The following is a 14,816-nucleotide window of genomic DNA, read 5'->3' as shown; positions in this document are numbered from 1 at the left end:
CACTCTAACCACTAGGCTACCTGCCTCCTCTACACTCTAACCACTAGGTTACCTACCTCCTCTACACTAACCACTAGGTTACCTGCCTTCTCTACACTCTAACCACTAGGCTACCTGCCTCCTCTACACTCTAACCACTAGGTTACCTACCTCCTCTACACTCTAACCACTAGGCTAACTGCCTCCTCTACACTCTAACCACTAGGTTACCTACCTCCTCTACACTCTAACCACTAGGCTACCTGCCTCCACTACACTCTAACCACTAGGCTACCTGCCTCCACTACACTCTAACCACTAGGTTACCTACCTCCTCTACACTAACCACTAGGTTACCTGCCTCCTCTACACTAACCACTAGGTTACCTGCCTCCTCTACACTCTAACCACTAGGCTACCTGCCTCCTCTACACTCTAACCACTAGGCTACCTGCCTCCTCTACACTCTAACCACTAGGCTACCTACCTCCTCTACTCTCTAACCACTAGGCTACCTGCCTCCTCTACACTCTAACCACTAGGCTACCTGCCTCCTCTACACTCTAACCACTAGGCTACCTGCTGCCCCATGTAATGTCTTACTGTAATCCTCTTCAATAAATAACCTCTCTCTATCCTCCACCACTCTGTGTGTGTGTGTGTGTGTGTGTGTGTGTGTGTGTGTGTGTGTGTGTGTTTTTTCTTTATTCTGATGAAGTCCCACCTTGATCAAATGCTTTCCCAGGATTCCATGTACCTGGCTCCTGAAACACACAACCATTAGAATGATTAAAATTACAACACACACACACACACACACACACACACACACACTGTGTTCTAGTGGTTCTGTATCACACACATACACACACACACACACACACATATACACACACACACACACACACAGTAAATAGAGAGAATAGTGTGTAGATGCTACCAACCTCCACTTCCTAGCGGTCAGACAGCAGCAGACAGAACAGATAGAGATATCAGACAGGACAGTTAGAGATATCAGACAGAACAGATAGAGATATCAGACAGGACAGATAGAGATATCAGACAGGACAGTTAGAGATATCAGACAGGACAGTTAGAGATATCAGACAGCAGTAGACAGAACAGTTAGAGATATCAGACAGGACAGATAGAGATATCAGACAGGACAGTTAGAGATATCAGACAGGACAGATAGAGATATCAGACAGGACAGATAGAGATATCAGGCAGGACAGTTAGAGATATCAGACAGGACAGATAGAGATATCAGACAGGACAGATAGAGATATCAGACAGGACAGATAGAGATATCAGACAGGACAGTTAGAGATATCAGACAGAACAGATAGAGATATCAGACAGGACAGATAGAGATATCAGACAGGACAGTTAGAGATATCAGACAGGACAGTTAGAGATATCAGACAGCAGTAGACAGAACAGTTAGAGATATCAGACAGGACAGATAGAGATATCAGACAGGACAGTTAGAGATATCAGACAGGACAGATAGAGATATCAGACAGGACAGATAGAGATATCAGACAGGACAGTTAGAGATATCAGACAGGACAGATAGAGATATCAGACAGAACAGATAGAGATATCAGGCAGGACAGAGAGATATCAGACAGGACAGTTAGAGATATCAGACAGGACAGATAGAGATATCAGACAGGACAGATAGAGATATCAGACAGATTAGTTAGAGATATCAGACAGGACAGATAGAGATATCAGACAGGACAGTTAGAGATATCAGACAGGACAGATAGAGATATCAGACAGAACAGATAGAGATATCAGACAGAACAGATAGAGATTTCAGACTGGACAGATAGAGATTTCAGACTGGACAGATAGAGATATCAGGCAGGACAGAGAGATATCAGACAGGACAGTTAGAGATATCAGACAGGACAGATAGAGATATCAGACAGGACAGATAGAGATATCAGACAGGACAGATAGAGATATCAGACAGGACAGATAGAGATATCAGACAGGACAGATAGAGATATCAGACAGAACAGTTAGAGATATCAGACAGGACAGATAGAGATATCAGACAGGACAGATAGAGATATCAGACAGGACAGTTAGAGATAGTAGACAGAACAGTTAGAGATATCAGACAGGACAGTTAGAGATATCAGACAGGACAGATAGAGATATCAGACAGGACAGTTGGAGATATCAGACAGGACAGTTAGAGATATCAGACAGGACAGTTAGAGATATCAGACAGGACAGTTAGAGATATCAGACAGGACAGATAGAGATATCAGACAGAACAGATAGAGATATCAGAGAGCAGTAAACTAGTCTACCCCAGTACCCAGAGTAGTCTACCCCAGTACCCAGAGTAGTGTACCCCAGTACCCAGAGTAGTCTACCCCAGTACCCAGAGTAGTGTACCCCAGTACCCAGAGTAGTCTACCCCAGTACCCAGAGTAGTCTACCCCAGTAGCCAGAGTAGTGTACCCCAGTACCCAGAGTAGTGTACCCCAGTAGCCAGAGTAGTGTACCCCAGTAGCCAGAGTAGTGTACCCCAGTAGCCAGAGTAGTCTACCCCAGTACCCAGAGTAGTCTACCCCAGTACCCAGAGTAGTGTACCCCAGTACCCAGAGTAGTCTACCCCAGTACCCAGAGTAGTCTACCCCAGTACCCAGAGTAGTGTACCCCAGTAGCCAGAGTAGTGTACCCCAGTAGCCAGAGTAGTGTACCCCAGTAGCCAGAGTAGTGTACCCCAGTAGCCAGAGTAGTCTACCCCAGTACCCAGAGTAGTCTACCCCAGTACCCAGAGTAGTCTACCCCAGTACCCAGAGTAGTGTACCCCAGTAGCCAGAGTAGTGTACCCCAGTACCCAGAGTAGTGTACCCCAGTACCCAGAGTAGTGTACCCCAGTACCCAGAGTAGTCTACCCCAGTACCCAGAGTAGTCTACCCCAGTACCCAGAGTAGTGTACCCCAGTACCCAGAGTAGTGTACCCCAGTACCCAGAGTAGTCTACCCCAGTACCCAGAGTAGTCTACCCCAGTACCCAGAGTAGTGTACCCCAGTACCCAGAGTAGTGTACCCCAGTACCCAGAGTAGTCTACCCCAGTACCCAGAGTAGTCTACCCCAGTACCCAGAGTAGTCTACCCCAGTACCCAGAGTAGTGTACCCCAGTACCCAGAGTAGTGTACCCCAGTACCCAGAGTAGTGTACCCCAGTACCCAGAGTAGTCTACCCCAGTACCCAGAGTAGTGTACCCCAGTACCCAGAGTAGTCTACCCCAGTACCCAGAGTAGTCTACCCCAGTACCCAGAGTAGTGTACCCCAGTACCCAGAGTAGTCTACCCCAGTACCCAGAGTAGTCTACCCCAGTACCCAGAGTAGTCTACCCCAGTACCCAGAGTAGTGTACCCCAGTACCCAGAGTAGTCTACCCCAGTACCCAGAGTAGTGTACCCCAGTACCCAGAGTAGTCTACCCCAGTACCCAGAGTAGTCTACCCCAGTACCCAGAGTAGTCTACCCCAGTACCCAGAGTAGTGTACCCCAGTACCCAGAGTAGTGTACCCCAGTACCCAGAGTAGTGTACCCCAGTACCCAGAGTAGTCTACCCCAGTACCCAGAGTAGTCTACCCCAGTACCCAGAGTAGTGTACCCCAGTACCCAGAGTAGTGTACCCCAGTACCCAGAGTAGTGTACCCCAGTACCCAGAGTAGTGTACCCCAGTACCCAGAGTAGTCTACCCCAGTACCCAGAGTAGTCTACCCCAGTACCCAGAGTAGTGTACCCCAGTACCCAGAGTAGTCTACCCCAGTACCCAGAGTAGTGTACCCCAGTACCCAGAGTAGTGTACCCCAGTACCCAGAGGAGTCTACCCCAGTACCCAGAGAGTAGTCTACCCCAGTACCCAGAGTAGTCTACCCCAGTACCCAGAGTAGTCTACCCCAGTACCCAGAGTAGTCTACCCCAGTACCCAGAGTAGTCTACCCCAGTACCCAGAGTAGTCTACCCCAGTACCCAGAGTAGTCTACCCCAGTACCCAGAGTAGTGTACCCCAGTACCCAGAGTAGTGTACCCCAGTACCCAGAGTAGTGTACCCCAGTACCCAGAGTAGTGTACCCCAGTACCCAGAGTAGTCTACCCCAGTACCCAGAGTAGTGTACCCCAGTACCCAGAGTAGTCTACCCCAGTACCCAGAGTAGTCTACCCCAGTACCCAGAGTAGTGTACCCCAGTACCCAGAGTAGTGTACCCCAGTACCCAGAGTAGTCTACCCCAGTACCCAGAGTAGTCTACCCCAGTACCCAGAGTAGTCTACCCCAGTACCCAGAGTAGTCTACCCCAGTACCCAGAGTAGTCTACCCCAGTACCCAGAGTAGTCTACCCCAGTACCCAGAGTAGTCTACCCCAGTACCCAGAGTAGTCTACCCCAGTACCCAGAGTAGTGTACCCCAGTACCCCCAGTACCCAGAGTAGTGTACCCCAGTACCCAGAGTAGTGTACCCCTGTACCCAGAGTAGTCTACCCCAGTACCCAGAGTAGTGTACCCCAGTACCCAGAGTAGTCTACCCCAGTACCCAGAGTAGTCTACCCCAGTACCCAGAGTAGTCTACCCCAGTACCCAGAGTAGTGTACCCCAGTACCCAGAGTAGTCTACCCCAGTAGCCAGAGTAGTGTACCCTGCATGAGGTGAAACCAAACCAGTGGAAAGTGGTCCCCATTCTCTATTCCAGTCCATACAGATGTCTGGTTTCCCCTGTTCCGGCCCGTTTCATAATGGGACATTCTAAATTCATGTTTACATGTTAGGTAAAGACCAGATTCCATTGAGAATAGTCTGAGGGGTGAAACTATGATCACTGGCTGAGAGAACAGGGTGTGCAGACCGAGGCGAGGAACAGCACAATAGTTGTTTTCTATCAACTTTCTCAAATCTTCAAAATCCTGTACTCGCCGCTTGCCTCTCTTATATATGTTGATTTCTAAGACGTTCTAAGGTTTGTGTCGATCCCAACCAAAGATGTTAAATGACTCTAAATCCAGCATCTAGGACCTGTTTAAACGTTCCACAAAGCCACTTCATATGCGGACACTCGCTGTGGAATAAAATACATATCCTCTCCGTTTCATTCATCTTCTTCACACAATTGTAAACCGTCTTCTGAGGAGACAATAACTGGCTTACAACATGCCATGACCTCCACAGCCCTGTTCACCCTGCTACCATCAGGAGACAGGACATCTAGACAGCCCTAGTCACAATGCTATGCTATCTTCTCTCTCTCTCATCTCTCTCTCTCTCTCTCTCTCTCTCTCTCTCTCTCTCTCTCTCTCTCTCTCTCTCTCTCTCTCTCTCTCTCTCTCTCTCTCTCTCTCTCTCTCTCTCTCTCTCTCTCTCTCTCTCTCTCTCTCTCTCTCTCTCTCTCTCTCTCTCTCTCTCTCTCTCTCTCTCTCTCTCTCTCTCTCTCTCTCTCTCTCTCTCTCTCTCTCTCTCTCTCTCTCTCTCTCTCTCTCTCTCTCTCTCTCTCTCTCTCTCTCTCTCTAGTCTGTCCCGAGGACAAACCACTCTAATGGTTTGATGTTCAGAAAGACTTTGTTGTTTACTGTTAATAAAATACACAGAACGTGCCTGTAGAGACACGCAGGTGTGTGTGTGCGTGTCTCAGCGGTCAGTGTGGTCAGTAGCCTGGACTTACTTAGTGAGGGTCAGAGATTAACTGTCATCAGCTAAGAGGCTAAATCAGGATTTAAACCACCTGACAATCTGCTCACCTTCCCTACTCTCTGTCTTTCTCTGTCACTCTATTCTCTCCCTCTTTGATCTAGTTTCAAATGTGTCCCTCCTGTCCTCCATAGTAGATCTCTGTCTGTCTGTCTGTCTGTCTGTCTGTCTGTCTGTCTGTCTGTCTGTCTGTCTGTCTGTCTGTCTGCCTGCCTGTCTGCCTGCCTGTCTGTCTGTCTGCCTGCCTGTCTGCCTGTCTCTCTCATTACACAGGTGCACCTTGTGCTGTGTACAATAAAAGGTTTTGAGGGAGCGTGCAATTGCCATCCTGACTGCAGGAATGTCCACCAGAGCTGTTGCCAGTTCATTTAATGTTAATTTCTCTACCATAAGCCGCCTCCAGCGTCGTTTAGAGAATTTGGCAGGACGTCCAACCGTGTCCTGTCCTATGATATGTGTCGTCTCTAAGTGTTGTTTGTCCTGTGGTATATGGTGTCTATAAGTATCTATGATGTAGTTTGCAAGACAAATTTAGTATTAGGCCAATCAATCAATCAATCAAAGGTTTTAGAACAAGTAATATAACACATGCTGGTTCTTTATAGAGCCAAGCAGACAGAATAAACCCAGTCCAGCCAAGCAGACAGAATAAACCCAGTCCAGCCAGCAGACAGAATAAACCCAGTCCAGCCAAGCAGACAGAATAAACCCTGTCCAGCCAGCAGACAGAATAAACCCAGTCCAGCCAGCAGACAGAATAAACCCAGTCCAGCCAAGCAGACAGAATAAACCCAGTCCAGCCAGCAGACAGAATAAACCCAGTCCAGCCAGCAGACAGAATAAACCCAGTCCAGCCAAGCAGACAGAATAAACCCAGTCCAGCCAGCAGACAGAATAAACCCAGTCCAGCCAGCAGACAGAATAAACCCAGTCCAGCCAAGCAGACAGAATAAACCCAGTCCAGCCAAGCAGACAGAATAAACCCAGTCCAGCCAAGCAGACAGAATAAACCCAGTCCAGCCAAGCAGACAGAATAAACCCAGTCCAGCCAAGCAGACAGAATAAACCCAGTCCAGCCAAGCAGACAGAATAAACCCAGTCCAGCCAAGCAGACAGAATAAACCCAGTCCAGCCAAGCAGACAGAATAAACCCAGTCCAGCCAAGCAGACAGAATAAACCCAGTCCAGCCAAGCAGACAGAATAAACCCAGTCCAGCCAAGCAGACAGAATAAACCCAGTCCAGCCAGCAGACAGAATAAACCCAGTCCAGCCAAGCAGACAGAATAAACCCAGTCCAGCCAGCAGACAGAATAAACCCAGTCCAGCCAAGCAGACAGAATAAACCCAGTCCAGCCAAGCAGACAGAATAAACCCAGTCCAGCCAAGCAGACAGAATAAACCCAGTCCAGCCAGCAGACAGAATAAACCCAGTCCAGCCAAGCAGACAGAATAAACCCAGTCCAGCCAGCAGACAGAATAAACCCAGTCCAGCCAAGCAGACAGAATAAACCCAGTCCAGCCAAGCAGACAGAATAAACCCAGTCCAGCCAAGCAGACAGAATAAACCCAGTCCAGCCAAGCAGACAGAATAAACCCAGTCCAGCCAAGCAGACAGAATAAACCCAGTCCAGCCAGCAGACAGAATAAACCCAGTCCAGCCAAGCAGACAGAATAAACCCAGTCCAGCCAAGCAGACAGAATAAACCCAGTCCAGCCAAGCAGACAGAATAAACCCAGTCCAGCCAAGCAGACAGAATAAACCCAGTCCGGCCAAGCAACTCTGTGGAGTATTTATAGACCAATCACCCTAGAACGGCAGAGACAGGATGGGGACAGAATAAAGAGAGCAGTGCACATTATGGGGGTCGAGCCTCTCACTCTCTCAGACCAGGCCAGCGGCTGAGGACTCACTCCTTAATGGAACACGCACACACAAGCACAGCAAGCACACAGACACACATTCAGTACATGTCCTGGCAGCTCCATTCATCCCAAGGGCAGCTCCAAGACTCCGACAACAGAGAAGAGGAACAGACGCAAACACACACACACACACACACACACACTCCAATAACACTAACGGTGTCTCTCCATCTCTCTCTCCCTTCCTCCCTCCTTCTTTCCCACCCAAGCAGACACTGAGACGGCTCTCAAGGAACTACGCTGGATTTTGTGCAAACTGGAAACCGCATGTAGCTGGGAACATTAATAAATCAATAATAAAAAAAATAATACATGAAATGAATAATTGATTTTGGGAATCTGAGGCCCTACCCCACCCTCCATTCGACAAATCAGATCACGCCTCTATTCTGCTTACTCCCCCTTCCGGAACGGCAACAAGGCCCTCCCCCACCCTCCATTCGACAAATCAGATCACGCCTCTATTCTGCTCCTCCCTTCCTATAGGCAGAAACTTAAAACAGGAACGTTGTTTAACGTTGGTCTGACCAAATGGAATTTATTCTTCAAGATTGTTTTTGATCACACGGACTGGAATGTGTTCCGGTATGCCTTCTGAGATTAGCATTTACGTAAAAACACTGATTCTGTGACTAAGTTCATCAGGAAGTGGATAGAGGATGTTATTTCTACTGTGATGATTAGAAACCAAAAAACTGCGGAAGCACCACATTTAACCACGGCAAGTTGACTGGGATACATAGACGAGTGGCACAGCGGTCTAAGGCATTGCATCTCAGTGCTAGAGGTATCACTACAGACCCTGGTTCGATTCCAGGCTGTATCACAACCTGACTTGCCTAGTTAAATAAAGGTTAAATAAAATAAAGAGTCCAGCTATGTAAAGCAATCAAACAGTTAAACCGTCTTTTTTTTGATTGTATTTATCATCATTAGTTTGTTTCAAATGTTTGGTGTGTCTCCCAGGTGGCTTGTGGCAAACTTTAAACGACACTTTTTATGGATATCTTTAAGAAATGGCTTTCTTCTTGCCACTCTTCCATAAAGGCCAGATTTGTGCAATATACGACTGATTGTTGTCCTATGGACAGAGACTCCCACCTCAGCTGTAGATCTCTGCAGTTCATCCAGAGTGATCATGGGCCTCTTGGCTGCATCTCTGATCAGTCTTCTCCTTGTATGAGCTGAAAGTTTAGAGGGACGGCCAGGTCTTGGTAGATTTGCAGTGGTCTGATACTCCTTCCATTTCAATATTATCGCTTGCACAGTGCTCCTTGGGATGTTTAAAGCTTGGGAAATCTATTTGTATCCAAATCCGGCTTTAAACTTCTTCACAACAGTATCTCGGACCTGCCTGGTGTGTTCCTTGTTCTTCATGATGCTCTCTGCGCTTTTAATTGACCTCTGAGACTATCACAGTGCAGGTGCATTTATACGGAGACTTGATTACACGCAGGTGGATTGTATTTATCATCATTAGTCATTTAGGTCAACATTGGATCATTCAGAGATCCTCACTGAACTTCTGGAGAGAGTTTGCTGCACTGAAAGTAAAGGGGCTGAATAATTTTGCACGCCCAATTTTTCCATTTTTGATTTGTTAAAAAAGTTTGAAATATCCAATAAATGTCGTTCCACTTCATGATTGTGTCCCACTTGTTGTTGATTCTTCACAAAAAAATACAGTTTTATATCTTTATGTTTGAAGCCTGAAATGTGGCAAAAGGTCACAAAGTTCAAGGGGGCCGAATACTTTCGCAAGGCACTGTAATTAGCAGGCCTAATTCTGCTCTGATTTGGTGTTTTACGTTGTGCATGGAGGATACTTTTGCATGCAGAGTCTAAAGTTGGTGTTTGTCCCATTTTCTGAAGTATTGGTTGGTGAGCGGACTCTAGACCTCACAACCATAAAGGGCAATGGGCTCTATGACTGATTCAAGTATTTTTAGCCAGATCCTAATGCGTATGTCAAATTTTATGTTCCTTTTGATGGCATAGAATGCCCTTCTTGCCTTGTCTCTGAGATCGTTCACAGCTTTGTGGAAGTTACCTGTGGAGCTGATGTTTAGGCCGAGGTATGTATAGTTGTTTGTGTGCTCTAGGGCAACGGTGTCTAGATGGAATTTGTATTTGTGGTCCTGGCGACTGGACCTTTTTTGGAACACCATTATTTTGGTCTTACTCAGATTTAATGGCATGGCCCAGGTCTGTCAGGGCCCAGGTCTGGCAGAATCTGTTCAGAAGATCTAGGTGCTGCTGTAGGCCCTCCTTGGTTGGTGCCAGAAGCACCAGATCATCAGCAAACAGCAGACATTTGACTTCAGATTCTAGTAGGGTGAGGCCGGGTGCTGCAGACTGTTCTAGTGCCAGTTCGTTCCTCGCTAATTTGTTGATATAAAAGAAGAGGGTGGGGCTCAAGCTGCATTCCTGTCTCACTCCACGGCCCTGTGAAAAGAAATGTGTGTGTTTTTTGCCTATTCTAAAAGCACTCTTGTTGTTTGGATTTTATAATGTCATATGTTTTTCCCACTTTACATTAGTTTGTAGAGCAGACCCTCATGCCAAATTGAGTCAAAGGCTTTTTTGAAATTGACAAAGCATGAGAAGACTTTGCCTTTGTTTTGGTTTGTTTGGTTGTCCATTAGGGTGTGCAGGGTGAATACATGGTCTGTTGTACGGTAATTTGGTAAAAAGCCAATTTGACATTTTCTCAGTACATTGTTTTCACTGAGGAAATGTACGAGTCTGCTGTTAATGATAATGCAGAGGATTTTCCCAAGGCTACTGTTGACGCATATTCCACGGTAGTTATTGGGGTCAAATTTGTCTCCACTTTTGGAGTTTTAGTATAGCCAATTGGAATTTGTTGTCTGTATATTTGATCATTTAATTAAGGATACCATCATCACCACAGGCCTTTCTGGGTTGGAGGGTTTGTATTTTGTCCTGTAGTTCATTCAATGTAATTGGTCGTCTTTAATAGTTGATTCTAAGATCTGTATTTGATCATGTATATGTTTTTGCTGTTTGTTCTTTGTTCTAGGGACAAAAAGGATTGGAGAACTGTTTTAGATAAATATCTCTTCGTGTTGTTTGTTTTGTGTTTGGAGAAGTGGTTTACATTTTGGATAAATAATTCTTCGTATTGTTGTTTGTTTAGTGCTTTCCAATTTCCCCAGAAGTGGTTAGAGTGGTTGGATTCTTCAATTACATTGAGCTGATTTCTGACATGCTGTTCCTTCTTTTTCCGTAGTGTATTTCTGTATTGTTGTAGTGATTCACCAGAGTGAAGGCGTGGACTCAGGTTTTCTGGGTCTCTATGGTTTTGGTTGGACAGGTTTCTCAATTTCTTTCTTAGATTTTTGTTTTCTCTCCCTCTCTATCTTAGGTTTTCATAGTATAAATCTCTCTGTTGTATTCACACACACACACACACACACACACACACACACACACACACACACACACACACACACACACACACACACACACACACACACACACACACACACACACACACACACACACACACACACACACACACACACAGAAGGTCACATGGCCAATCACCCTTCATCCCTGCACCTTATTTGCATAAACCAAAACCCTGCTCTATAATTGGTTCTCAGCTGTGTCACATGGTCCACCTGAGCTGAGCTGCGCAGATATGTTTAGTTGGAGTGTGTGAGACAGGAATGCACTCAACTGAAATGTGTCTTCAGCATTTAACACAACCCCTCTGAATCAGAGATAGAAAGAGAGAGAGAGAGGAGGGGGAGAAGGAGAGATAGCGAGATAGAGAGAGTTGGAGTGTATGAGAGGGAGAGAGAGAGAGAGAGAGAGAGAGAGAGAGAAATGGAGATAGGGAGAGAGAGGGAGAGTGTATGTGTGTGTGTGTGTGTGTGTGTGTGTGTGTGTGTGTGTGTGTGTGTGTGTGTGTGTGTTCTCTTCCACTTACATTGTAACAGGCCTGATGTAAACAAGTCAGTGTAATGGTTGCTGTCTAACAACACAAGTCAGTGTAATGGTTGCTGTCTAACAACACGAGTCAGCATAATGGTTGCTGTCTAACAACACAGGTCAGCATAATGGTTGCTGTCTAACAACACAAGTCAGCGTAATGGTTAACTACACAAGCTAATGGAACCGCACCCCCCTCTCTCTCCTCTCCTCCTCCCCATCTCTCTCTCTTCCTCATCTCTCTCTCTCTTCCTCTCCTCCCCATCTCTCTCTCTCTCTTTCTTCCTCCCCATCTCTCTCTCTCTTCCTCTCCTCCTCCCCATCTCTCTCTCTTCCTCTCCTCCTCCCCATCTCTCTCTCTTCCTCTCCATCTCTCTCTCTCTCTTCCTCCCCATCTCTCTCTCTTCCTCTCCTCCTCCCCATCTATCTCTCTCTTCCTCTCTTCCTCCCCATCTCTCTCTCTTCCTCTCTTCCTCCCCATCTCTCTCTCTTCCTCTCCTCCTCCCCATTTCTCTTTCTCTATGTCATGCAATGCCCTGACACACACTAGCAGATTACTACAATCATGTATATTAAAATAAGGTGATATTAAAGACATTAATATAATAATAATAATTGTATTATTATTATAATAATAAAAACGAGACATCTACTCTCTGCTTCTCACATCACGTCACGCCCTCGCAGTTGTCCTATTGTACCGTCTAACGTGCAGACTGAGAGGCGACACAAGGTACAGGCTTCAGTTCATCATAGCCCCGTGATGCGCATGCCACGGACATAAGGAGAAAACGAGAGGCGCGTGATCACAACAGGGACGGCCAGGGGAGAGGAAGAGGAGAGGTAGCCCAGAGATAGGTAGAGAGATAGGTAGAGAGATAGGCAGAGAGATAGGCAGAGAGATAGGTAGAGAGATAGGTAGAGAGATAGGTAGAGAGATAGGTAGAGAGATAGGGAGAGAGATAACTTACATCACGAAATTTGTCCCATCGTGCTGTTAAAGACTTGTCATCCAGGAAATTCCAGCTGGTAGAGCGCGCGGACACTTCACCGGCGACGGCACACACACACAGCACAGTGAAACTCAACATCTGCGGAACACACACACATAAGCAGCACAATCTGTTATAACAGCGGCCTGATAAAAAAAAAAACTAGCCTACGAGCCATCTAAGACGATACGGTGAAAACCCAACCGTGGGTGACATTTCATTACCTTGTCGTTAGTCTGTCGTTGCTGCTGTCGCATAGCTAGCCGCTCTGTCTGTCTGCTCTCTGTCGTATGCGGAATAAATGCGCTCTCTCTCTCCGCTGAACGCCGTTTCACGGATGCGCGCCGCTCACACCCGCACGCCTCCTCCTCCGCTATTTTTCCTGTGCTGATAGATGGAGACACCGAGACCGAGAGAGAGAGACGGTATCGGTCCGATACAGCCTGCTTCCTATCGATAAGAAATCAACCATGTTTACCAGGCTCCATATCTCTCACACATGCCGGTGTTTGTGTGTGTGTGATTTCCTCTCCATAAACCACATTAGAGCCGTTACATGCTTCTCACGCTCTTTGATTGTTGGTTTCTTGTTGTTGATGGTGGCTGTTTCTCCGTGTGTGTGTTGAGCTTTAGTTTTAGTAGCTGTTGTTTCGCATGGCATGCACAGGTCACAGAGTCCCTATATGGACAGGTGATAGAATCCCTATATGGACAGGTCACAGAGTCCCAATATGGACAGGTAATAGAGTCCCTATATGGACAGGTCACAGAGTCCCAATATGGACAGGTAATAGAGTCCCTATATGGACAGGTCACAGAGTCCCAATATGGACAGGTCACAGAGTCCCTATATGGACAGGTCACAGAGTCCTTATATGGACAGGTCACAGAGTCCCTATATGGACAGGTAATAGAGTCCCTATATGGACAGGTCACAGAGTCCCGATATGGACAGGTCACAGAGTCCCAATATGGACAGGTCACAGAGTAGGTCACAGAGTCCCAATATGGACAGGTCACAGAGTCCCTATATGGACAGGTCACAGAGTAGGTCACAGAGTCCCAATATGGACAGGTCACAGAGTCCCTATATGGACAGGTCACAGAGTCCCTCTATGGACAGGTCACAGAGTCCCAATATGGACAGGTCACAGAGTCCCAATATGGACAGGTCACAGAGTAGGTCACAGAGTCCCAATATGGACAGGTAATAGAGTCCCTATATGGACAGGTCACAGAGTCCCAATATGGACAGGTCACAGAGTCCCAATATGGACAGGTCACAGAGTCCCAATATGGACAGGTCACAGAGTCCCAATATGGACAGGTCACAGAGTCCCTCTATGGACAGGTCACAGAGTCCCTCTATGGACAGGTCACAGAGTCCCAATATGGACAGGTCACAGAGTAGGTCACAGAGTCCCAATATGGACAGGTCACAGAGTCCCTATATGGACAGGTCACAGAGTCCCAATATGGACAGGTCACAGAGTCCCAATATGGACAGGTCACAGAGTCACTATATGGACAGGTCACAGAGTCCCTCTATGGACAGGTCACAGAGTCCCAATATGGACAGGTCACAGAGTCCCTCTATGGACAGGTCACAGAGTCCCAATATGGACAGGTCACAGAGTCCCTCTATGGACAGGTCACAGAGTCCCTCTATGGACAGGTCACAGAGTCCCTCTATGGACAGGTCACAGAGTCCCTCTATGGACAGGTCACAGAGTCCCTCTATGGACAGGTCACAGAGTCCCTCTATGGACAGGTCACAGAGTCCCAATATGGACAGGTCACAGAGTCCCAATATGGACAGGTCACAGCGTAGGTCACAGAGTCCCAATATGGACAGGTCACAGAGTCCCTATATGGACAGGTCACAGAGTCCCAATATGGACAGGTCACAGAGTCCCAATATGGACAGGTCACAGAGTCACTATATGGACAGGTCACAGAGTCCCTATATGGACAGGTCACAGAGTCCCTATATGGACAGGTCACAGCGTAGGTCACAGAGTCCCTATATGGACAGGTGACAGAGTCCCTATATGGACAGGTCACAGAGTCCCAATATGGACAGGTCACAGAGTAGGTCACAGAGTCCCAATATGGACAGGTCACAGAGTCCCTATATGGACAGGTCACAGAGTCCCAATATGGACAGGTCACAGAGTCACTATATGGACAGGTCACAGAGTCCCTATATGGACAGGTCACAGAGTCCCTATATGGACAGGTCACA

The 14,816-nt window shown here is 47.0% G+C and overlaps 1 protein-coding gene across 1 annotated transcript in view; it reads right to left on the bottom strand.

The window, feature by feature from the left end:
- The window catches only part of LOC135506638 (testican-1-like), a 52,740-nt gene extending 39,833 nt beyond the window's left edge, over positions 1–12,907 (bottom strand). The window contains exons 1-3 of the mRNA XM_064925954.1: positions 12,796–12,907; positions 12,551–12,670; positions 704–743 (exon numbers count right to left, since the gene is read on the bottom strand). Of these exons, the coding sequence (XP_064782026.1) occupies positions 704–743; positions 12,551–12,670; positions 12,796–12,828 (193 nt within the window). The 5' untranslated portion in view covers positions 12,829–12,907. The remainder of the gene's footprint in view (positions 1–703; positions 744–12,550; positions 12,671–12,795) is intronic.
- Between the last annotated feature and the right edge of the window lie 1,909 nt (positions 12,908–14,816).

This window comes from Oncorhynchus masou, chromosome 20, assembly GCF_036934945.1.
Source record: "Oncorhynchus masou masou isolate Uvic2021 chromosome 20, UVic_Omas_1.1, whole genome shotgun sequence".
NCBI classification, from domain to species: domain Eukaryota; kingdom Metazoa; phylum Chordata; class Actinopteri; order Salmoniformes; family Salmonidae; genus Oncorhynchus; species Oncorhynchus masou.
The sequence above is the reverse complement of the archived record's forward strand: the minus strand, read 5'-3'. Positions and strand labels throughout refer to the sequence as shown.